The following is a 24,521-nucleotide window of genomic DNA, read 5'->3' on the forward strand; positions in this document are numbered from 1 at the left end:
AATCTCTTTCACCATTTCCGTCTTAGTATAAAAGTAATCTCTAATATTATTTGGCAATCTGAATTCATTTTATAAATAAAGACTGTGGTCCAAGATAAAAAATTCCTGCGTCCCCCATAATATTGCGGTATCTTTTTTTTACCTCTTTCGTCCCAAGTAAACCACGAGGGGAACGGCATTTCCTGTAGAGATAACCTTGCTTGAGGTCGTAACTGCTCAAGGAAAACGATAGCGTTTTTCTAATTTGCTGCTTTAAGAGAGGCAGAAGCATTCACACGTCAAATCTCGGCGCATATCCATACGAATTATGGATATTTCGTAGAATATCCCATATATCCGACAAGATTTTTTGTAAAGTGAGGATGTATTTCCTCACTAAGTTCAATTTTATCCAAAATAGAAAAATAGAGGCTCATAGCTGTATACCAGCTCCAACCTCAGCACTTTCCACACAGAATTCATTAGGAGTCCAACAAGAAGACTGCGTTTACGAAGGCTACGAAGATTACCGTTCACCAGTACCCATCTCTGATTCAACCACCAGACTAGTATCAGATTATGCTCGTGTGGAGCCAAGACGTGACTACTCTACATGTACCGAAATGTTCTGTGTCACAGTTTATCATCATTAGTGTCATCGCATGTGGCATTATAGTCAAGTCAGAGACCACAGCTCCTCTTATTGTTGCGCTTTTGGGACGAAATGGAGGAAAATCAGCAGGATACGTCTATTTCACCGTGACTGCACGAGGAGCGACCTTATCTATGAATTCCACACTTTCGGGGGTCACAGAACCTGACGATGGTATCACCAGGAGCAACGCTGTCCATCAGTCGAAGAAGGGGGGCTTCCCTGCTTTGACAAACACTCCCAGGTAAGACGTAGAATTTTAGTTTTCCCCTGCATATAGTTTGAAGGAAAATGTCCTCGGGTTTCCTACCGGGTGTGGCAATGGAAATTTCTCCCAACGTTTCAACGGATGAGTCTGCCATCGTCTTCAGGGTAAAGTCTTTTCTCTTACCCCTGAAGGCGATGGCAGAAAATTCTATTCTCTTACCCTGAAGACAATGTCAGAGTCATCCGTTGAAACGTTGGGAGAAAACACCCAATACCACACCCGGTGGGAAACCCGATACATTTTTCTTTAAACCCTCAGGTATGATTTGTGATTAAAAGTGAGGTAGTAATTGGCTTTAAGAGAATTCATATCTCCCGCTCGACCTTTTTTTTTGTTGGCGACAGATTACTTGCTTGAAACTTATGCAATCATCTAGTAATTTCAAAGAAGCTTTAGCTTCTACCCTGAAATATATAAATATAAAGACCCTACTATCGCCGCAAAAAGGTAGAACGCTGCACTTTGAGCGTTTGTATAAAATTCTGCCGATACGCTATAGGGTCGTGTAATATATCCATTTGCTCATTTTTAATTCGACTTGATAAATAAGTCATTAAATATTGTTTAAACGTATATGTTTAGCTTCTATGGTCGAAAGAGTGAAGAAGAACACGCGAAAAACTGTTCGGACGGCGAAACGGTCGTCTTCTTCATCTCTTCAGTGGAAAAATATCGTTGAAGAAGACGACCGTTTCGCCGTCCGAACAGTTTTTCGCGTGTTCTTCTTCACTCTTTCGACCGTAGATGGTAAACGTTTACGTTAAAACAATTTTTAAATATTCATCGTTGTAGTCGAATAAACAATGAGTAGAGTGATATATGACACAATCCTATGGAGCTTCGGCAGAATTTCATACAAATGCTTTAAGTTCAGCGTTGTACCTTTCCTGCGCCGATTGTAGCTAACATTTGATTGTATCTCATTGTTAAAAGTTGCCTCAGAACTTCCTGTGATGCATTTTTTCCATAGAAGAATCAGATAACTATTGACAAAGGCATATTCTATTTACTCTGATAATTTCAGGGTTTATAGTTTCAAAGGAGTAATCAGCATCCAAAAAAAGACAAAATAATACTAATAGCGATGAAGGAATGCGTTATAATAAGTTAACAGCAAGAAAAGAACATCATAAGAATAAAATGGGACAATAACACCGAAACAGGTTTTTTGATTTACCTCTGTTTCCCAGGGATGAGGTTGATACTGATTCAAAATATATTAACGCTGTACAGAAGGCCTAGTGACTCTCTACTATTCCTCTACTCCTTAATAGCACAATAATAAAATCACGTGTAACTCAACGAGATCCACCGCCGAAAGAAAAGCAGAAGTCGAGATAAGATCTGCCTCCATTCCCAGAAAACTGCCATTTTGCAAGCTAAAAAACTTTTGAAAACTCCCGACTAAAATTACTTTAACAACCCAAAAAAATTACGTTTTTGTTATATTTTTATTATATTTTTGGTAAATTTATGTTTTTGTTATATTTGAAACTTAGGTGAACATGGCTGAATGAAGGACATATTTTTTGTCGTAACTTACTTTACGTTCTGTTAACGGGAATCCTTTAAATAGATGTTGTTTTGGATAGGAAAGAACGACCATATTACCTATCTTTTCATTATTCACAGTTTACTGATTACATTTTTTTAATACGGTCGGTAGTACATGTTCTACTGCCAAGAAATTAGCTAAAACTTATCCAAAGCATAGAAAATGGTCCATTTGTCAACAATATTTGGGCATATAGTAGTGTATGCTATGTCTCCATTCTTCCGATGTTACCGTCTCGGTTGTTGGTTTAAGGCAACAGCAGGCGATCCCTGGCAAAACTTGGGGCTCAAAAGCTGCCCCAACCCCCTACAGCCCCGAAATCGTTCCGACAGCGGACTTCTTTCTGTTACTTGAGATTAAGGTGGCCCTGAAATGAACCCATTTCTCGTCCTTAGAAGAGAAACAGGCAGTCACGACGAGGACCTTACGAGAGGTTCCCGAAGAAACTATTCTATTCGCGTACCGGTCATTGCAGATTCGCTTGAAAAATATGTAGAAGCCCAAGGGGCTCTAATATAATGTTATCCGTATCGCTCTTAAAGACATCCATTTTCAATTATTCAAGCAATCCAAGCCTAGCGCGCAGCCTCCGAGTCTCCAGTGGCTCCCAGCCTAATTCGCTTAACATCTGGGTAACGCTGTCTGTACGCCCTCAGCATTTTCGACGTACCGTGCAGCCTTCCTTTGTAATTTTATTCAGTTCACGGATTAAGTCTTTCTGCACCTATTCCCGTGTGCTCGCTGCATTTCTGGAGGGAGGTACATTTTCTATGAGAGTGTAGTGTAGAATTAAAAGTGTTTTGAATAACTTAAAGTCGCATTAATAATTTTTTACTTTCCACAGGGGTTATAGTACACAAGATACGCTGCAGGCTGAGACGACAGGTTCCATCACCGGCAAGCATAAGAGCCTATCTGACGGTAAAACACCTTACGAAGAGGATTCTGATCGAATTTTCTTCGAGGATTGGCATCATTTTACCACCCCGTCACCAACAAGTGAAGAGAATGACACTGATGATAGCTATCGCCTATACTTTTTGGTCGAGGGACGTCCACCTGTGAAACCATTTCCAATGCAAGATAGTAGAAGACGGTATCGACCGCCGAAAAGACCCTGAAGAAATTATCCCCTCTGGTCTGTCCAAACAGGGAAGGCGGGTATGAGATTTAAGGCACCGCTCAAGATTTCTACGATATCAGCGTACCTGACATCCGCCAAAAAAATAGCCGGGGTCTGTTCGATTGCGCACGCTATAATGAGTAACGAATCGCACTCCACTCTGAAAACTAATCACGTAAAAGTAGGTGTAATTTGTAAATTTTATTGCAGTTTTGATTTCTTCTCCTGATTCCAGGAAAAATAGCCAAAAAACGACCAAGTAATGTCAATCAGTTTTGTGACATTTTGTTTGGCACTAAAAAAATAGCAAAAACATGTTTTAGCAGCCACTTAGTGTTACATAATAGTTGACGTAACTCCGTCGTGTTTATATTCTTTTTCCATGGAATCACAAGTAAAAATTAAAACAGCAACAAAAATCACAAATCACACTTATTTTATGTGATAGATTTTCAGAGTGTAGTGCCATTCGTGACACATTAATGCGCAAGCGGTGTACAGGACCCGAGCTACTGCTTGACAGACGACAGGTACGCGGCTATTGTTGGAATCTCGAGCGGTGCCTTCATATCTTACCAGGCTTCCGTGTTTGGACAGGCTATAGAATAGAAGTTTAGCTCCAAGTATTGAGTCAATGAACGCAAGCACGGTGGCAAAATTTGAGCAGCTGGAACTTTTGCATTTATTCTGATTGTGAAAATTAACACTATATGGCTGGAACCGATTGATAGGTAAACAATGCATTTTTTTAATTTCTCATTTGCGGATTAATTATACAACGTTCGCATGCGTATCGTACAAGAAAAATCCTAAATCAATCGTTCGAATGATTTAATCCCACCGAACGGTACAAAATAAAAAGCCATTATCTCCATGTCTCTGGCTGACCTTGTGGAAGTTCATTTGATAGTTAATGAAAAGATAAAATTTGTTATATTCCACTAATTTATTTTCAGGCACAACAAGTTTACATGATATTCTAGTTCTTGTTGTCACTAGTTGTACCTGAAAATAAATTGCTGGAATGTAACATAGTTTTTCTTTTTATTTACAAAAGAACAATTATAGGCACATAATGGTTGCCAACGACGTATTTATTTTACAAATTTATTCCTGTACCACCATTGCACCATTGACCTTTTACATCGGGGTTATTTACTTAACAATCAAATACACACGAACATCCATTTCCTTGGCAATCTACCCAGGTGTGATCCTGCGGCCTCGTGTGTGTCAGGCAGAGACTTTACCCTGCCGCCACCGATATGCAAGCAAGATTCGCCAATTTTTCAAGCAAAAAGTAAATATTTTTCCCACCCTTTCCTTATACTCGGTCGGTCACCACCAGTGTTTTCCATCGGTAGTAAAAATCAATATTCGAGAAAAATAAATATTTGGAAAGTTGTATAGGTAAGAACCTTGAATAATCTTATGAAGCAACCAGTGTTAAAATTCCTGCATACTTGAGTCGCAGTATTTCAGCTGTTATAATGAGCATTGTATCTCTGAAACGTATTTAACGAGGTTCTTTTCCTTCTTAGGGGATGGGATTGGAGCGATGGTTTGAGAGCTAGCTTCCCTCCCCGTGAGCTTGGGTTCAAATCCCAGCGGTAGCAGAGCATTTTTATAGACAGCCCGATCCGTGCTTGAATGCTGTATGGAGGACATTACAAGCACAACACTTCGTCCGTTAGATGGGACGTTAAGCTGATCCCCTTGGCGCCTTTCGTTAACAGCACGCTAATGCCAACACCGGCTTTTTCTCCATCAATCCTTCTACACCTTTCCCTAATGGTACGCATGATCTCAGCTGCTGGTTGTCCCTCCCAAGTACCGCACATTTTCCTCTTATCGAGTTCCTCTTCCTCTACTACCCCATTGTCCTTTTTCTCCGCATAATTCCTGCTATATCTTAAAGGCCTTAATTAACGTCGGCGAATAGCGACTCTGCAAACCATCACCATTTCTCAATTCGTAAATAATCCCGGATGCACCAAAAATCACAATACCTCCTTGGGAGAGATTGCTCTTTACGGTCATAAAAAATTATTCATTTGAGCATTGACAGGGAGTAAAGATAAAAACTAACGTTATTTTTTGGTTTTCCACCATACATTTGTTTTGACACCAAATTTTAAGATATTTGCACCATCTTATAATGCAAACGTATATATTTTTTCATCGAAAAAAATTGAAAGATACATTGCTAGAAACTTCTTTAAATAAAAAACTCAAAATTTTCCGGAATATATCATATTTTGAACGCTAAGGTGCGCAAATGATAAGTTTCAATGAGTTCTCTTACAGAGTTAGAGGACCAATCGCGGATGCTACATTCCAAGCATTATTTTCTCCATTAGGGTTGTGAGCACAAGGGACACTTTTCTCCCCAGTAGTCTCTATATCTTCCTCATGTGACTTGGGTTTTCCCCCTTACCCATTTTTTTAGCCTCTCAACTCACATCTGCCGATCTCACATTAAAAATCGAGACTTCCTTAAGAAAGCGTCTATTTCAAGTACCGCCGACGATGCTTTAACTCTTGACCTCAGTCAAAATTTGATTGCGGTATTTACGCAGCTCGGGGTCAGCTATGAGAGCGATAAGCTTTTGCTTATAAAGTCATCTTGGGAAATCCATCCGTTCATTCAAGCGAAGTTAGTCCAGTGGAATAGTTCAGAGCGATTCTTCGTTCAGAAACTACAGCCTCAAATACGGAATCCAGAGTAACGTAAGCTATAGAAGAAGTTCGACCGAATAATTAGTCAGGGACGGACAATACATTTTGTCTTCTCGCCATCTAAAAAAATTTGCGGAGGTGAAATATAACTCAGTGCATCCAGATCAACTAAGATACTGATGGACGACGTACTCAAGTCAAAAGTCTAATATTGCAGGCCTAAACATCGCTCACATTTCTATTTCGTGTTGCACGAAGATTTCACCAGGTGAATTTTCCCTTCAACGTCAATTCAGTCTGGCGCGGCCCATATCCCATTTATTCGATTCACCTAGACTGATTCTTTGACAAGCAGAGAAATGCTGCAGCACACTTCAACCGTGGTGCTACTCTATGCTGTATTCATCGTCATCACTCAAGGAATCGCGGAGGAATTTTCGCCAATGTACCCCACAGTCAGGCCAAGAATGCCGCCGGCGTTTTGGGACCTACGTACGGATGCAGTTCTGAGGAACAACCCGGGACTCCTCCTCTACCGCCGTAGAGCTCTGAAGAAGGCAATGGCCTCAACGGCACCGCCTTCAGGGATTGAAAAGCACGTCAAAATGCCCGACAGCTCCAGTGCCACATCGCCATTAAGTGCCAACGATTCACTGCAGTCTACCGGAAGTAGAAGGTAAGAATTCTGGGTCACTAGTAATAACCTCCTTAGTCCCGGGACATATGCTGTTAATTTTGGACTGAATTTCATGTTTACTAGTTAATTAGATGTTAAAAACAACATTAGCGATTTATGTGCTACTGTATACAAGTTGCAATAACGACATTTCAAGCGGTAAAAAATTCAAGCTTCGATGTGTTTGTATACGATACGCCTGCACCCAGGAGTTTAATGAATTTTACTTGTCTTTTTCGGGGACCGATGCGTAGTATGCTTTATCTTATCAGCCTTTTAGGCTATTCGCATCATCAGGCAGAATGAAAAAGAGACAAACTTCTTGCACTCCATAAGACGTTTGTTCCCTTTTAGCTATGTAGGTCTTATTTTAACTCGCTTTTACTTAACTTGCTTCGTCTGTTTGTGTTTCATAGATGGAATATTGTGATTGCTTTTAAAACGATTATAATTGCTGGATCAGCTTTTTAATTTGCGCTTTTGCTAGCTTCTGGTGACAATAATCATACTTTTGAAATTTTGTTCCATTGGGCTCTAATTAAATTATTGAATTTACACATGGGAAATAGTTTTAAAATAACTCCACAGATGGTAATAGCTATATTTTGTTGGCAGAAATATCTTTAACAACTCTGTTTTAATCTGTTACATATTCACCATTAAGAAGTATATAAAATAAAAAAGGATTTCAAAACAAGCCATTCCAAAAACAGTTAAACATTCATTAAAAAATAAAAGATATCCTTTTCATCACTCGAAAAGTAAAGCGTGGATACCGATTTTTAACCCTATTTAAGGTTTATTACAACATTTATACTTATATTTATTTCCTCATCAAAATTATTTCACCCGATTGAGTGATGAGGGGTGATGTTGAGATAGGTAGGACATTTCCGTCACCTTCCTATTCTAGCATTTCGTTTGCTCAGTGTCAGGTAGATGTCCGGTCGCTCTATAAAACGTTCACCAGACAGTGTGTGATCCTTCAAATACCATCGATTTAAATGCCGTCTTCTAAGCTAAAATTTGCCGGCCACTCCTCAGTTTCCATCAACCGCTAATTATTATGGGTAAATAAATCACTCCCTGTCGAGATATATCTCACGAACGTCTCCAAAAAATGGCGAGTGAAAATAAATGTCACTGCGAAAACCTTAATCACGATAATGCTACCGATTCATAGTAAGAATTTTTCTGCATTCCACAGAACAGTTAAAAAAAGAAACATGTGGATACTTGTATGCATAATACTTCAATCATAATGTAGGTATATATAACGTTTATCTCATTCTACAAGTTTCAAAATTATCTTAGTTCTTGATTTCTAAGGCACATTTTCTCCGATTTCTCTTCTTAACATGCTGAAATTAATTATACCCTCAGAGTAAGAAAAACTTATGCGCCTGGTGGTTATGTATAAAACAGTTATTTTCTACCTTCCTTTACGTTTCTCTGCGTTTAGTCAATTCCATAGCGCAATATTACTCGGTAGATTTCACATTTCCGAGAATCAGCCTTGGCTTACAATATCATATTTCAAACCAAATATAGCAATAAACCTATTCTACTACTCAAGGCCACCGAATTTCACTCATTTACATGGTTTTGCGTATTTTTTTCTGACATGTATAGTGATAACAGACCGTAAGACAATAAAAGCGTTTTTGATTGAATTTCATTTATATTTTGTCACTTATTTCTGCTCTTTTATCAACCACAGGAATCCAGTGCATACACTTGAGACAGCACCAGTTATAAACTATGCAGAGAAAAGTCCTCCTGGCAACTTACTCACACCTGATGGAGGTGACTCGACTGAACTGAACAATCCAAAGATCTACCTCGACCCTCACGTTGATCTAGGAAGTACTTTGGACTTGAAAGGTACTATATCAATCATTAGTTTAAGAAAAACCTACCTGATGGCGAAATTGAGTTAAACTAGCATTAAAGTTTGACTTTTCCCTGGTGCGGAACAAGCATAAGTTCTAATTCAATCCGGAGGCATGTTTAAAATACGCCTATGGGTGCGTGATATCAGTACAAAATCTAATCGTTCAAATATTATAACTATTATCTGCATCATAAACATGAACCAAGCTACAAGCAGGACCATACATTGTGTCTTCCACGTACATGGAAGGGGTTAGCTCTCAAGAAGCTTATGCATTCATTTTGTCACGGAAATATAAATATTACATGTATTTACATGTGTACGGATCGCTATCAACATGCATGTGACCAGCATTTATTTGTAAAAAGTACATAAAAATTTACTTACTATTGAAATTATAGTATTAATGGATACATTTATCGGTTATATTAAGCAAAAAATCGAAAAACAACAATGTATTACAAAAGACGAACAAAAGTATTAAAACCTAGTTTACTCCATTGTGGCCTAATATTTATCTTAGGAAGAATGAGCAATTGCGATATCATCATGCATGTGACCAGCATTTATACGTAAAAAGTACATAAAAATTTATTTACTATTGAAATTATAGTATTAATGGACACATTTATCGGTTATATTAAGCAAAAAATCGAAAAACAACAATGTGTTACAAAAGACGAACAAAAGTATTAAAACCCAGTTTACTCCATTGTGGCCTAATATTTACCTTAGGAAGAATGAGCAATTGATCGTCAATCTGGCCCAAAATACTGTTGTAGGTAGCGAAATGATTGTTGTATGAGCAAAATTCACCACCAGTTTTTTTACGTAACGCGACTGGGGTTTCGATGGGACAATCATCCTCATTATCAGGCTAATATTATTATGTATTTATATTGTTATTTTTACCTAATTAATCTAACGGAGAAAGAGATAAATTTTAATACGAACACCAGATTTGGGGGAAACGATGGGTAAAGGTATTCGTTCATCAAAGTTCCGTCCCCACTTTCAGTAATTTTAAAAAATTTCCAACTGCTCCCTAGAATCGTGAATCAACGACCATCGTGAATTAGACTCTTGAGAACATTTGGAAATTAAAAAAAAATTGAGAGTGGGGAAGGCACTCTGATAAACGAATGTCTTTACCCATCCTCTTCCACAATTCTGACGTCCGTTTTAAAATTTATCTCTTCCTCCGTTAGATAACTAGGTAACAATAATAAGATAAATACATAATAATTTAGCCAGATAATGATGATGGTTACTTGTAGAAATCAAAGTCGCGCTAAGTAAAAAAAGTAGTGGTATATGTACGAGGGCCATTTTTTCAACCTCCGATGGGTCATAATCAGAAGACGAAGTGATTTACTAAAAATTATTTTATCACTAAGAGTTGAGCCTCGGTGATTGAGGCATTGGCAGTGACTGTGGACAAGCTTTACTCTACCTTCTTCGTAGAATGCTGCCGCCAGTGACTTCCAATGATTTTTGACTTTTTCCTGAAGCCCATCGCCCGTTTGAAAACGCCTCCCTCCAAATTATATGTTGATTTCATCGTAAAGATGGAAATCACATGGCACTAGGTCGACAGTACACGTTGGATGATCGCAAAAGTCCCATTGAAATTGCTCAAGGAGCAGTTGGGCTGCATTAGCGCTGAGATGACGGGCGTTGCCATGGATCAGAGCACTTCCAGAAGTCATCTTGTCTATTCTTTTGTTTTGAATGGGAATGGACGAAATGTTTAAGACTGTTTCACACTCTAGCCACATTGTAAAGAAAAACTCTCTTTTATCGGCATAAAGGTGAAGGCATCTCAATACTGAAGCCATTAGGAAAGTTTTCAGGTTGTTCCTCCACCGTGAACACTTGGCGGGAGAATCAATTGAGACAGTGTAGTTAACGAGATTACTACTGACCTAAAACTAAAAACTTACTGTCAGAAATTACTTGAGGGTTTGGATTACGGAGGACGGGCAATTTCCCTATCCGCTCAGTACCCGCCTGTCGCTCGCATGTTTTTGTGTGTTTTTGCTGAGCGATCGGAGGTAGAAAAAAAAACCTCCCTCGTAAAATTAACTAAACAGGAAACCTGGTTGTTGCATGCTTGGTAAGAACTATAATCACAGGTACCATTGCAGTAGTTTCTACACGTACCTCGGTTCATTTAGGGGAGACCGCTATTCATCGTCTACTAAACAACCTAGTGGTGGCTCAAATGGTATCAATCAGATGTGGTTGATTCATTACATGCTATTGCTACGCTGTGATCCCTCAAATAACACAAAAATCCTTAAAAACTCAATTTGGCAGTGCCCCTCTTTATTACACGTCTTCTCTCTTTAACTTTCTTTCTAAAGATCTCCTCCATGTTATCAACAACAACATAGCAACGTTCCTTAAAACAAAAAATGAACAATCTAAAACATCAAACAAGCAAAAATTCGTTAGCCTATAATGTAATAAAAATAATAAACCTGAACGAAATAACAAACGAGTTTAAATAAATAATGTTAAGTAAAATATATAAATATGGATTTGGACAAGACACGACATTACACTATGCAGCATATTGCGCTCAAAATGGTAATGGTAAAGGCTACTTGTACTCAGGGATGGGCTGTATTTCAAATTCAAGTATTTTCAAATAACTATCTGAAATAAATTTGTAGTATGCATTTGGTATTTCAAATACACGACATAAATATATCTTTTATTTTGTATTTCAAATGCAGATTTTTCGCATTTTTCCATTCTAAAATAAAAAATACATTTGTAAAATACTTTTGAAATAGCTCTGATAACAATTTTGTAACATTATGTTTCAGATATTAATTGCCGATATAATTTTTTCTTTTTCTTTGTAATTATCCATAAAGTTCCAATGCAGATTATATTTTTGAAGAACTCTTAGTTTTCATACAAATGCACATTGTATAGGTGTTTAAAATACTGTTTTGTAGTTTGTTTTCAATAAACCAAGTCAAAGATATTTCGTATTTTGCATTTAAAATAAATTTTGAGCGGTATTTACCCAAGTCAAAGGCATTTTGTAATTCAAATACTTTTCTGCCTGTATTTATCCAGCCCTGCCTATGCTGAACTGTTTTGAATCCATTCTATTTTCAGCCGAGGAGGACGTCGAACGGAGAGACGAAGTGAACCTTTTTTCGGCATCGAGACCAGTCGCGGTACTGTTGAGGGACGTTGGATTAAGAAGACAGAAGCGGGATGAAGGAGACAGAAACGCAGTTGAAGGGAGACGCTTTTCTGGGAGGATAATAGATGTGAGGGGCAGGTACAGGCCGACGCCCCCATCGCCGAGGAGACATTAGATGTTGAAAATTTGTGAACAAATAATCGAGGGCGATAAACCTAAAAATGTCATCGTCATTAAATTTGGCCAACAGTAGCAGAATTATTCATTGCCATATCTTGAAACTTTCCACAATATGTTTTCACGAAAGTATGTAAGAAATAACTTAGTGGGCAATGATGCATACTGTGAAAAGTTATTATCACGGAGGAAAATATCACTTATGATGAGGGATATAGGCGGTGGTATAGGCGATCTTATCATGGAGGAAACATAGGCGGTGGGGTCCTATGAGTGGATTTGAACCCGAATCTCAGAATTTAGGAATATATTAGCTGTGAGGGGTAGATATAGGCCTCTACCACCGAGGAGGAATTACCTTAATGTTACATCATGAAATAGGAGGCTAGTCAAATGTTGAACATTTGTGTCATCATTATCAATATTGGTTGACAATCTATGTTGTCGTATATTGAAAAATTCCACAATGTTTTTTCACAAAAGTGTGTAATAAATAACTTAGTGTGCAATCATGTGTACTATGAAAAGTTATTTTCACAAAGGAAAATATCAATTATCTTACATAGCCTGGATTAGAGCCCGGATATCAGAATTTGGGAGTCTAATAGATGTAAGGGAAAGACCGCACACCACCGATAAAGGAATTAGTGACATGATGAAAATTTGTTAGTTATTAATATTGGTCAATAATACCTGTAATATATATTGTCATACCTTGAAAATATTCATTCACAAAATTGAAATTTTTCATGAGTGTGAAATATATAATTAAGTGTTCCGCGATGCTTACAGTGAAAAATTATTTTCACGAAGGAAAATATTACTTAGCCTGGCCAAGAACGCAACGCAAAAATCCACTCAATAAAAAATATGTTCTCAGTTTTGAGAAAAAACGCTGTATATTGCCAACAAAGACATGGCCGTACGCAGCGAGGGTTAGGAGGGGGCAGCTTCCCCCCACTACTAGAAGCAAAAATCGAAAATGTCTTTAAAGAAAATAATATTTTTTCAAGCAAATAATTTTTAAAAACTAATAAAGATCTGTTAAAATTTCCTTAAAAGTTGACTTCATTCACCTTTCCCATGCTTAAATCTTACCTATAACTTGAACAACCATGTCTTCCCCTCCCCCCTAGTTTTGAACCTGGGCACGCCCTTGAAAACATACCTCAATAAAACAGCCTCAGCGTGTAGGAACTAAGAAAAGGTGATAAACCTCTTACAGCTTAATTGATAAGTATATCAATCAGGTAGTTATCTACCAAATTGTGTATTTCTCCCGGAGAACATGACATAATGCCGTAAAATATAGTTTATTTTAACAATCGCTAAAAAAATTGTACGAATTTCAGAGTCCAAAAAAACATGTACTTTTTTAACGGGTTATAAGGATTCCTCTCTTGTGCATCAAGGAGTAGAATCCATATCTCCAAATATGATAATTGCGAACATCATCGATAAAAGCTAGACTGCCTTTAAAACTGAACGACAGAGGTCTACTTGTTCACTTATTATGCCTTTGCAACGGAAACCCATTCATGCGCAATTTTCATCAACCGAGCGCTACTTTCATCCCCAAAGCAGCGTCACGCCCCACGCGTGGGCGTAGAACCAATCAAGAGAGATTGTTTCTAGGAGGTATACGAGCGGAGCTGTTTGAAGCAGAAAGCTTAACTCTTTTGGCAAAGTTTGTCTCAGTTTAACCCTGATGACTGTATCTCACTTAATTTTCTCCGCTTTGCTTATAAGTCAAAAAGTTACGACTTTTGATTAAACACTTTAGCTCCCGACATATTTCCGACTGTGCCTTACACATTCAACACTTTATGCCAGTCTTACACTTCATCTCTTATCTTAGCAGCGAAAATGGATCGTTTTTACCTCTGGAATTACATTCTCAACATGGCACAACTTAGCTTCACCATTAAATGAAGGATATTTATACGAGCCACAATAAAAAGTAGTTGAGCTCACGTTCATCCCAGGAGTTCTTTTTATTTATCTAATTTTCATCCTCTGCGATACTATGATAGAGGAATGATGAATTAAATACCAGTTTGAAAAAGATAGATATAATAACGAAATATTTTTTTGCCAGAGGAGATGCTTGCACTAGGCAACCCGAGAGAATTCTTTAAGGAGGGACTTAAACCTTGGCGTATAAAGTACGCCAAAGATTTCAACATTGTACGTACATTCTGGTCTAGAATGGCCTCTTGTATTTTTAAAATGTACTTTGACCGTCTATTGCGAATTTTCAAAGCTCAAAGTATCGTAGCTAATTTATTTTTAGACCGGCAAGAGGAACCGACATCCGTGACGTACAAAGTACGCCGCGCGACAGGCCATGTACCTCGTGCTTTGCTTTTTTTGAATGGTCTCGTATATTCTTACAATGTCATTTTGACTGCCTATAGCGTGATTTCTTAAAGTACAAAGTGCAGCAGCAATTTATTTTTAGATTGGCTAGAGGAACCCGACACCCGTGGTGTATATATTACACTGCGCGACCGCCCGTGTGTCAGCTTTACCACCTGTGTACCTTTATATCTGTATCACCTATAAATGTATAAGCTTGAAATATTTCTACAAATAAAGATAAATTTTAACAAAAATCAAGTGTTATCATATAAATGCATATAACGTGGAGCAAGTACGCCACGCGCCCAGTCGTGTAAACGTATCAGGCGCGCCCGCTCGAAGGTAATGGAGCTGAGAAACTACCACACAATACAAAACTCTCGAAAGTCCTTTTCATCTCCTCATGCACAACAGGCCTACCTCTCCCCACGAAAACACCTATTAACGGTCTCCTAAGTGTGAGCCCACATCTTGAAAATTTAGAGCAAGAAAAATTTATAAGACATACACTTAGTTCCAATACAGAGATGGACGACCATGCAGAAAGTATGAGGGTTCTAGGCGAACCCTTCGAGGGTACAACGCACCGGGGCCAGGAACCAAGCCAGTGGCTTATACGCCCGATCACCCGGGGAGGGGCTGGAGAGGAAGGAAAAAGGATAGAGGCGCCGCCGCGATGGGATCCCGCCGACGCCTCTGGGAAGGGATAGGAGCGGAAGGGAGGGGACGGGGAAAACACTTCAACGCTATAGAAGCGAAGGGGGCCCTACTATTAGCGAAACCAAGTGTAAGCAATTAGCGTTCTACCGATCCTAGTGGATTTTCCTATGAGGAAGAAAAATCCATCGATCGAATCGGTAGATGTACGACCGTGCAGATATTTTTTTAATACTTAAAAAAATAAAAATATACTATCCATAGTAAAAAGTAAGGAATATTAAATAATCGCTATACTTGTGTGCCATAAAGTTGACGGTAACTACTATGGTATCAATCCAACTGCATAAATAAGTAAATTTTCATATTTGCGTAGCAAAATATGAGAAATTCGACGCAATATTGATCTTCACTGAAATGATCTTCATCTAAAGCCTGGAATCATGAAAGAAGCTTTCGAGTTCATTGTACGCACGGGTAAAAATAAATATTAATAACGATACGAACTTCTTTCGTGCAAACGTAAAAGTCAAAGTGAAAACTGTTGTTGGAAATAAGGAAAGAAAAAAATTTCTATTGTAAATGGAGACTTAAAAATCATTAAACTTAGAGGGAATTCCTTATAGTCATAAACATGACGATGAAAAGCTCTATTCGAAACAAACTCAATCTTGGAGACGCAAGCATAATAATAACGAAAATATGGAGAGACAATTGAAAGAAAACTAATTTTTTTTTGGGAATGGAATTCCGTCATATGTAAAATATATCTAAATATATCCTATTAAATTGTTCAGCTTACATCTGTTACCTGATCAGTTTAATTCATGCGAATGATAGATTTATCGATTCTTATTTCACATCCGTGCGCAGTTCACGAAAGAATGTCATCGACAGAAGGGAGTGTATCTTTGAGCTTAATCCATTATGCATTGATATTTCTCTTCTATCCTTGAATGCTTCAACGAAAATTAATAAGTAACAAAATAGAAAACACCAAAGCTCAAAGATCCTAGGGAAACAATAAATGATGAAATCCTCCGTAAAGTTTAAACCATCTCTGGCATGAGTTGAAGTTTGCAAGGTTATATGTGAAATCTTTAAGCTCGTATTTAGCCACTTTTAGCGCATGAAATCTACTGCTGTGTTTTTGATAAAGAGGAGGCCATTGAACACTCAGAAACTGATTCGAGGGTAGGCTGGATAAGGCTACAAATTCCTTATTGCCTAAGCCTACCACAGTCCCTATTGATATTCTGGTCACATTTCCTAATTTCAAACGCGAACCACCAACTCACTCCATTTTTTCCGTCCCACCCCCCTCCCATTCAAAGTCCTTCCATGAACCCTAATACATACCCTCTACTAAAAAAAATATCCAAATTCCCAAAGGAAAAGGGCCAGCAATGGCCGCGAAACGTGGGGAAAAAAACCGAATAAGTACGTGGGGAACACCCGGAAAAACATCACTAACTGTGACCATCACCCGGGAGAGCTTTAAAAAAAGCTGAGAAAAATAGTTTTTAACAATTTCATTTTACGACTAAAAAAACTCGTCCATCAGATCCATCCTTGATGTCTCTGAAAAAGTACTTTTTCAATTGAAGTAGGTTCAAATTTGATGTTGCTTCGAAAAAAAATTGCTATAGAAAGGATTAACTTGTAAGTGAGCAAAAAGTAATGTGTCTTGGTCAGGTTATTTAGCTGTAGCCGATCATTTATAAAATATCTTTGATGTTGGAGGGAAAAACGACTTTCTTTGTTATTCCGATCGGCAAAGTATCTTTCTTATTTCATAGTTTCGAAGTTTCTGTGGTGACTGAGGATCCAGGACTTGCAGATGACTTCTGATTCTTTTACAGCAGTGTTCTGTGTGAAGGTAAGGGTAGAAGTGTTGGAGTTTAGTTCGGAGAATAAAGAGCAGAGGGAAGAGACGTACCGGTGGGAATTCCAAACGGGGGTGAGAATGATCATGGAATGTGCCATTGAAATAATTACCAAGGGAATGCCTTTGACAATGTGGGTACGGTGGAGGTTGCTGGAATTCAAAGGCATGGCGAAAGCTTAAAGCGGTGCGCCAGTTGCAACTCGCGTTTCTGACTAAGTTTAGGACCAACCTGGCCGTGGAAAGTACATATAAAAATCCGTATACTAATTTAAATTTTCCGTATACTAACATTAAAACAGCAAAAACCCGTGGATGGTAAACTGCGCCTACGATCTCTAGCTCCCCGTCAACATAATCTCTCCGCTGACAGCCCGGGAAGAAATCACCATTCTGATCACGAACCTCAAAGTTGATGATTATGAACGCTCCGTGAACGCTGGAATACAAATATATAACCCATTCAAAAGAAAAAGGTACCTGTTACCTACTTTTTGAGGAATTAAGTGTCGGGTCAGAACATTTTGCGTAACAGCCAAATTAATGATTATCAAAAAATATTCGCGTTGACCGGGCCAGCAGCGATACCTCAACTGTCTCGCGAATGTTCCAATCTAGGAATATATCAAGGAATACTTATATATATAATGTGCATATTGGATAGCTTATTGGGAAGCGATCTCACAATATATGATGGTTTGCATACATGGCTTCGGCAAACTGCGTAAAGGCTTGACATGAGTGGAGTTCAAATTGAATCAATTTTACAAATTTGGAATTTTTACGCCCACTAAAAGTTCATCTTTTCCTTCATTTTAGTTTTTTTAAATAAAATGTTATGAAATTTTTCCATCAGTTCAACATTCATTTTTTTATTCAAACATTGCTGTATTTCAATAAAAATATTTCTCCTTCTGTAGAGGCTTTTGAAGACTTTCTAACGCCTTTTACATGCTAACTGGATACAAGTAATAATCATTTGAAACCATACAAAATATCAAATAATGAGCCACAAAGTTAGATATACTGCAAGCAGCAGAGATGCCAGGAAAAGCTAACGTAACTATAATAATGACCTCATCATAGCATGAAATTCTATTGAATTTTTTTCCTTTAAAAAATAACGGCTTAAACTCAGATTCATATGACATCACCGTAAATAGTTAAATCAATTCATTCGAGTAGGAAAAAAATTGATGAAAAACGAGGAAAAAAATGAAATAAAGCCGGAGAGATAAGATAAACCCTTCACGAGGCAAATCCATTGAATTGAATAATTCAAAGGAACTTTGGCCTACCAAAAACTAATTCCCCACTCAACAGAGGGTAGGAAATAATACAGTCAAATCCGATCTGTCTAATTCCAGCTATTCGAGCTGAGCGATTCATTGATATTATCAGATTAAGAAAATGGCGATAGATCTCACACGAACAATAATACCACAAATTAATATTACAAGAGAGGATCCTCAAGTCGGCCTCTAAATATGCTGTCAACCAACGCGACTTTAAATGGGTTTACAAAAATCGCCACTCGCGTCACTGGCGGGTAATTGATCCGAGTTTTACGGGGAAATAAGGTAAAATTAAGGGTTTTAACCAAAAAGTATATAAATGATGATGTGATATTTCAAATTCAAAACTTTTCATTAGGTACTATTTATCTCAGATACGAACATTATGATGCAAAATATTGAAAAAAAATTGAATCGCATTGCATTCATCTCCGCCCTGTAGAGATTTCTGGAAACTGATTTATATACGACCGAACAGAAATCAGCCTTCTATGAGATGGAATTGGGCATCGTCTATACAGTTTCCTTGCATATAGGTACTCCTCAGTACGTCTCCGCTCCAATGCTTCCGGAAAGGTCTTATAACCTCTCCTCCACCACTACTTCCGGTCTTCCGTTCCATCTTCATCCCTTTTAGGGTTCGAACCCTTTTTTCTCTCTCCAAAAACCCATCAATTATAATGCTGAGAAAGGGTATCGGGTGCCAGGAAACGAATGGCCCGGGCATAGTTTGAGAAGATGGATCGCTTCCCATTGTTATCTCGCAATTGGGGTTCAATTGGTCCGAGGATACCAAACTTTACAACCCTTTGAAACCCCCACATCAAATGCTCACTGTGCGGAATGCCGCGTTCTTAATCTTTTATCTTTTCGGCGATAAATTTTATCCCGTAAAAAGTGGTGAACGGGCATTTTTTAATATTGAACAAAATACTTTCTCGAATGCCTGATGTTTGAAAAGCACAGCAAGTTTGTTACATAGAAGTGAATGATTTAAATATGCACTATTGGTGAAATTTTTCATATGATGATGTGAAAATGAAAAATAGCAGTGATTGAAAACATTGACGATTGAAAAAATAAGGCCTATAATAATTATGGCCTAATCACCTATACCGAAAAGGCTTATAATTTTACGGCAGATCCTAAAAGAGTACGACTTTGATATAGCGGATGCTTTCTAGCTAAAGGATCGAGAAACTTCGGAAAAAAACATTCTTAAGGAAAATAAAGAAGGTAAACCGCTACAAAAAATAAAACACATGCCTAAAAAGTGTTTAGTTTAGCAATATCAAATTCCACATTTATAATAAATCATAGAAGTTAACTTAATAAAATTTATTACAAAGAAAAATTCGGAAAAATGCGTTATTCAGGGAAATACACAAAGGACGCATCGATATAAATGAAAATATGCGAGAAAACTGCTCCGTCGAGCAATACCAAATTCCGAAATTCTGAAAAATCAAAAAGGTAACTTCATAAAAAATTTGAATACAAAGGAAAACCGGATATTAAATTGTAAAAGGCCACCAAACGACAACAAAAGAAAATTCTAAAGGAGGCACGTACCTAGTAGGTGAATGAAAGATGTAAATTTGGCAAGGAATGCTATAACCTGAGAATGTTGTGGAAAAATCCATACTATAAAGCCAAAATCAATTATTAAGGCGTGTTCACATGTTACACTAGCTCCTACAAGTTAATGTTTAACCGTATGAACGCGAGAACAAATGCCAAAATGCTTTGTGTAATGACCCTGAACTTGAACGAATGCATGGACAGAAAAAAGAACCCGTTTATTAGCAATGAAATACACTCCGTAGAGTGTAAACAGTTTCATTTCTAATATGGAGCCCTTCCTCCATGTACAAGCTTCAAGTTTCGATTACCTTAAGAAACTGTTTTAATTTGAGTGATGAATTTGAACATGCTCCGTTCCCGTCCACGAAAACCGTCCATGAAACCAGACCTGAAATCCATCTCAACTTTCCGATTAACTCTCAATCCTATTCAAATCAACTTATACGACTTTATGTGTAGTGTAAACAGACCTTTAGGAATGCTCCGTTCCGCACTATACTATGGAGCGTAAAGAGCAAAATTAAGGCTGCAATTTATCATATTTTAAAGGAGTTATGACTTTATCATTGTTACTTGCTGTCTTCTTTACTGTACTGTCGCTGATTTTTTCAACAGACCTAACTACTATGGCTGTTGCAATTACGTTTTCCGTCGATCGCTTTGTTTCCTCGACATATCTTACGCAATGGTCATCAAATCAAACAAATAATACGCTCAGTCAGGCATTTGCATATTGTAAATTACATTGCATTATTGTAAATAAATAAATAATAACCTTTCCATAAAAATACGTTGAAAAATACATATTTTACTATTCATTATACTTTCGAAAGGCATCATTCAGGAAGAAAGAAAGAGACGGCGCAATTTGTGCACCGAGGTTGGGCTACTCAATCGACCATTCTTTAGTTGAGTTCCTCTTCAGATGTAAGTCTGCAGAATTATTAATTTTAACGGCTATTTGACTATTGCTGTCTAAAGCAGTTTCATGATCATAAAAAATTAGATTTTTTGATAAATTATATGACAATAAAAAGGAAATGAACAAATAATTTTACAATTAATGTTGTACTATTGTTATCCTGATATTTAATTACATAATGTAACATACATTCAGCCTGCCTAACATACATGCATTTTTATGGAGTTGGTTACTGGTATCATCATATGAGGATCACTTTTTAATATATCCCCTTGAAAATGCGGACAAATTGACGCATTTATATTAAAATTATCACCGATGTTCAGAATCCAGCGTTTTACTTTCATACTTTCTTATATCAGAAATACTTAACATTCATTTCACCTAATACGATGAATTGGGCGTTTGAATATTTTTGCGGTGATGGGAAAATTTTAACCTAACTAACCGAAAATTACCTTAGCTAAAATAACTGTAACAAAATCAAAACAATGTTAATCTCCTCAATGCAGCACCAAACTTATTTATGAGGGCAATTTCCAAGCATTCCGCAAATTAAACTCGAACCACATACCGAACCCAAAGTTTTGGTTTCGAGTCAAACGTTTCCATTTTGCTGGTTTCTTCACTCCTTTAACGGAATGGAATGTTCAAGATGCGTAACCATAATTAGGGTGCCAGAGTGGAAAGAGGTTGGTACGAGGAGCACATTACTTGGAGAGATTTTATTCTCTGGTTTCGAGAGTGCACTGACAAAGCAGTCCCCCCCCCCCCCCGCGGTTGTGACCTCGAGAGCAACAGGTTGGAGGGAGGGAGGAGGATCGGATGATTTGACAGAGCCACGTCAGGAGGAAAGGGAAGGAGAAGTCGAGAGCTGAATGGGATGGAAATTTGCCTTTTCCCCGCACCGAGCGATTCGAGAGCGAAGGAAACGAAAATAATGGAAGCCCTTCCAATTCTCCCACGGAGTCATTCATCGTCCACTTCTAAGAGAGCAAATAATAGTACTAATCTCAGGGGTAATACGAACGTATATCCAGAACCCAGCATTTTAATTTCATTCTTTGTTACATTTAAAATAACAATAAATTCACTTGAATGGATGATCTGGGCGTTTGGATATTTTAGCGCTGAACTGAAAAATCTAACCTAATGAAGCCAATGCTACCTTGCCTAAACTAACAATAACGTAAAAATTCTAAGCAAGCGATACTGGACGGTTTAGGACTATGGGCTTCTGTGCATGCACATGCTGAGAAAAACTTTAGTTTACTGGCTGGGCTACATCTACATATTACTGTGCAAGCCGAATACAGAGTTCTTGGAAGGGGGACACCTTGTAGGCTAATCGCGCTTTCCGTCTTGCTCGTGCATGTTGCTATACTGCAAATTTAAGGTACCCGGGGCAGAAAGTCTTAGTTAAAAATATCTAAGAAAAAACAGAGGAGAGTTATATTATTCGTCAAAAACTGGTATGAGATAACAGAGAGCGTTACAGAGCTTTTGCACTGAATAATTAATCATCGTCTTCTAAAAGAGAAAGTAATAGAAATAATCTCAAAAGGCAATATAAACAAGGACTATAGGCTGCTGCGCAAAGAGAAGTTCAGAAAAGTTTTATTTTACTGGCTACATCTACATATTACCCTGAAAGCCACCGACAGAGGTGTTTGGCAGGGGGAGAACTACTTGGATAATTCCACGTTGGCATGCCCGCTGGTAGGAGAGCGAGAGGGGAATGGGAGGGAACTTTCCCTTTACCCCACACCGTGCGATTCAAGAGCAAAGGATACGAAAATAATCGAAGCCCTTTTAACTCCCTCACAGAGTTATTTATCGTCCTCTTCTAAGAGAGCAAAGAAAAGTACTAATCACAGAAGTAATATGAACAAGGTAAGAGATCTGGCGCAGAAATTCCTACTTTAAAAAATCGTAAAATAGAAAGAAGAGCTGCGCGATTCGTCAAAAACTTCTATGAGCAAAAAGAGAGGGTTGCACACCTTGTACTTAGATTTGGCAGGAATCCATTAACCTTTCAGAGGCTACGTGCGAAGCTAACTGAAATTTATGTGAATGAACTATAAATGGTAAACTTCCACACAATTTTTACTTAAATACCGACCCGGTGTCGTCACATTATGTCATTATCAAGGTACAAATTTTGGCCTTCCTCCTTCTATATATGCCGTACAGCAAGAGAAAGGTGGGGTGGAAAGGATAGCAAGGGAGGGGGGAGACACTTTGACTAAAATGGTGGGTGATAACGAAGGTCATTTAAGGAGGGGGGGACGAGGGATTACGTAAAGGCAGTGAATGGGGGAGGTCGGAGAAGTCATAACAACCAGGAAAGAAGCGGGTGTTGGTAAAGGTCAGAAATTAAAAACATCTATGCATTCATAGAGCGGGGAGGAATGTTCAGGGTTGAAAGAGGCGATTGGGTAGAGTACACTTCATTGTCACAAAGGTTATACGGGCTGTTAACAATTTAAAATTTTTCATAAAAGTCCAGAAAAGTTGCTGGACCGTATACATAGAACGAGGAAGGCCAAAATTTGTACCTTGATAATGACACTACGTGTCGAAACAGGGTCAGAATTTAAATAAAAATTGAATTTGAAACGAATTTCACTCAATTAAAAGTCTAAGTGGACATAGCAATATATTTTCTTTATTAATCGTCGTAACATGCTCCACTACTTCTCGCCTGACTCAATTGAATCTATTAATAGGTATGGTTGGCTAAACCTTACAATAACCTTTATTTTTCCGCAGTTTACATCTGTTGTAAATTTTATTTATCTTAAATTTAATGTCATCCTCCCGCCCTCTGTGCATGAAATACTACCTCATTTTTCGTCAGCGTAAACATAAAAGAAAGAGATTTTTAAATTCTGATTATGCAACTAAGATTAAAATAACAAATTCTAGATTCCCTGATTGGTCTGAGGGGTTGGCAGCGATAATGTCGTCTGTTCTCATGCTACTTATTTTGGTTGGAAACTTATTTCTTTCAAATCACTTTTGAAAATGAGAAATGCTATGATTTCAATAAAATTATTTATACAGAGCTAATTCTTTAACACCCTTTTGATAGCTTTGAATTTGGAAGTTTGAACTGCCGGCGGCAGCACTCGGTTAATGTACAATCCGATTCAGCACTCTTGTGTGGTCGAAAATAGATAGAATATGCAAATGTTTTCCACACGATGTCCGCTATATTTGATTGGATCTTGCTAGAAGTTTGTCTGAAAAGCGCAGTAAACGTGAAAAATGTGAGTTCACATTAAAAACAACTGGATAAATCACTCATTCAAATTTTTAAAAATTCCCGGTGGGGGATTCCCACCGGGTGTGGTATTGGGTTAATTCCAACGGTACTTAATTTACGCCAATTACGGTACTTATTCATAAAAAGTGCCATTAAGAGTTAACCCCTGAAGACGGTGGCAGACTAAGCCATTGAAACGTTGGAAGAATTAACCCAATACCACACCCGATTGGAATCTCGAGAAATTTTTCATCAAAAGAAGTATCGTTCACCTGCTTATGAAAAACCACATGAAAACTCTTGATTTCTCAATTACATCAAAGGCGTCTACTAAAGTTGAAATAAACCTTACTCTAGCATCACAAAAGATTGATTTGCGA

General features: G+C 37.9%; 1 protein-coding gene across 1 annotated transcript; it reads left to right on the plus strand.

The window, feature by feature from the left end:
• Positions 1-249: 249 nt before the first annotated feature.
• On the plus strand, positions 250-13,132 carry LOC124159095. The gene is made up of 4 exons (XM_046534638.1): positions 250-875; positions 3,299-6,932; positions 8,653-8,816; positions 11,962-13,132. The coding sequence occupies exons 2-4, from the start codon at positions 6,616-6,618 to the stop codon at positions 12,165-12,167; spliced, it is 687 nt and encodes a 228-aa protein (XP_046390594.1). The 5' UTR covers positions 250-875; positions 3,299-6,615; the 3' UTR covers positions 12,168-13,132.
• Positions 13,133-24,521: the final 11,389 nt, after the last annotated feature.

Source organism: Ischnura elegans, chromosome 5 (genome assembly GCF_921293095.1).
Source record: "Ischnura elegans chromosome 5, ioIscEleg1.1, whole genome shotgun sequence".
NCBI lineage: Eukaryota > Metazoa > Arthropoda > Insecta > Odonata > Coenagrionidae > Ischnura > Ischnura elegans.

Excerpts from the sequence above, each read along its gene's own strand:
- LOC124159095 (XM_046534638.1), top strand. The coding sequence starts at position 6,616 with ATGCTGCAGCACACTTCAACCGTGGTGCTACTCTATGCTGTATTCATC. Across the intron at positions 6,933-8,652 it reads CAGTCTACCGGAAGTAGAAG|GAATCCAGTGCATACACTTG; the intron begins GTAAGAATTCTG and ends TATCAACCACAG. Across the intron at positions 8,817-11,961 it reads AAGTACTTTGGACTTGAAAG|CCGAGGAGGACGTCGAACGG; the intron begins GTACTATATCAA and ends TTCTATTTTCAG.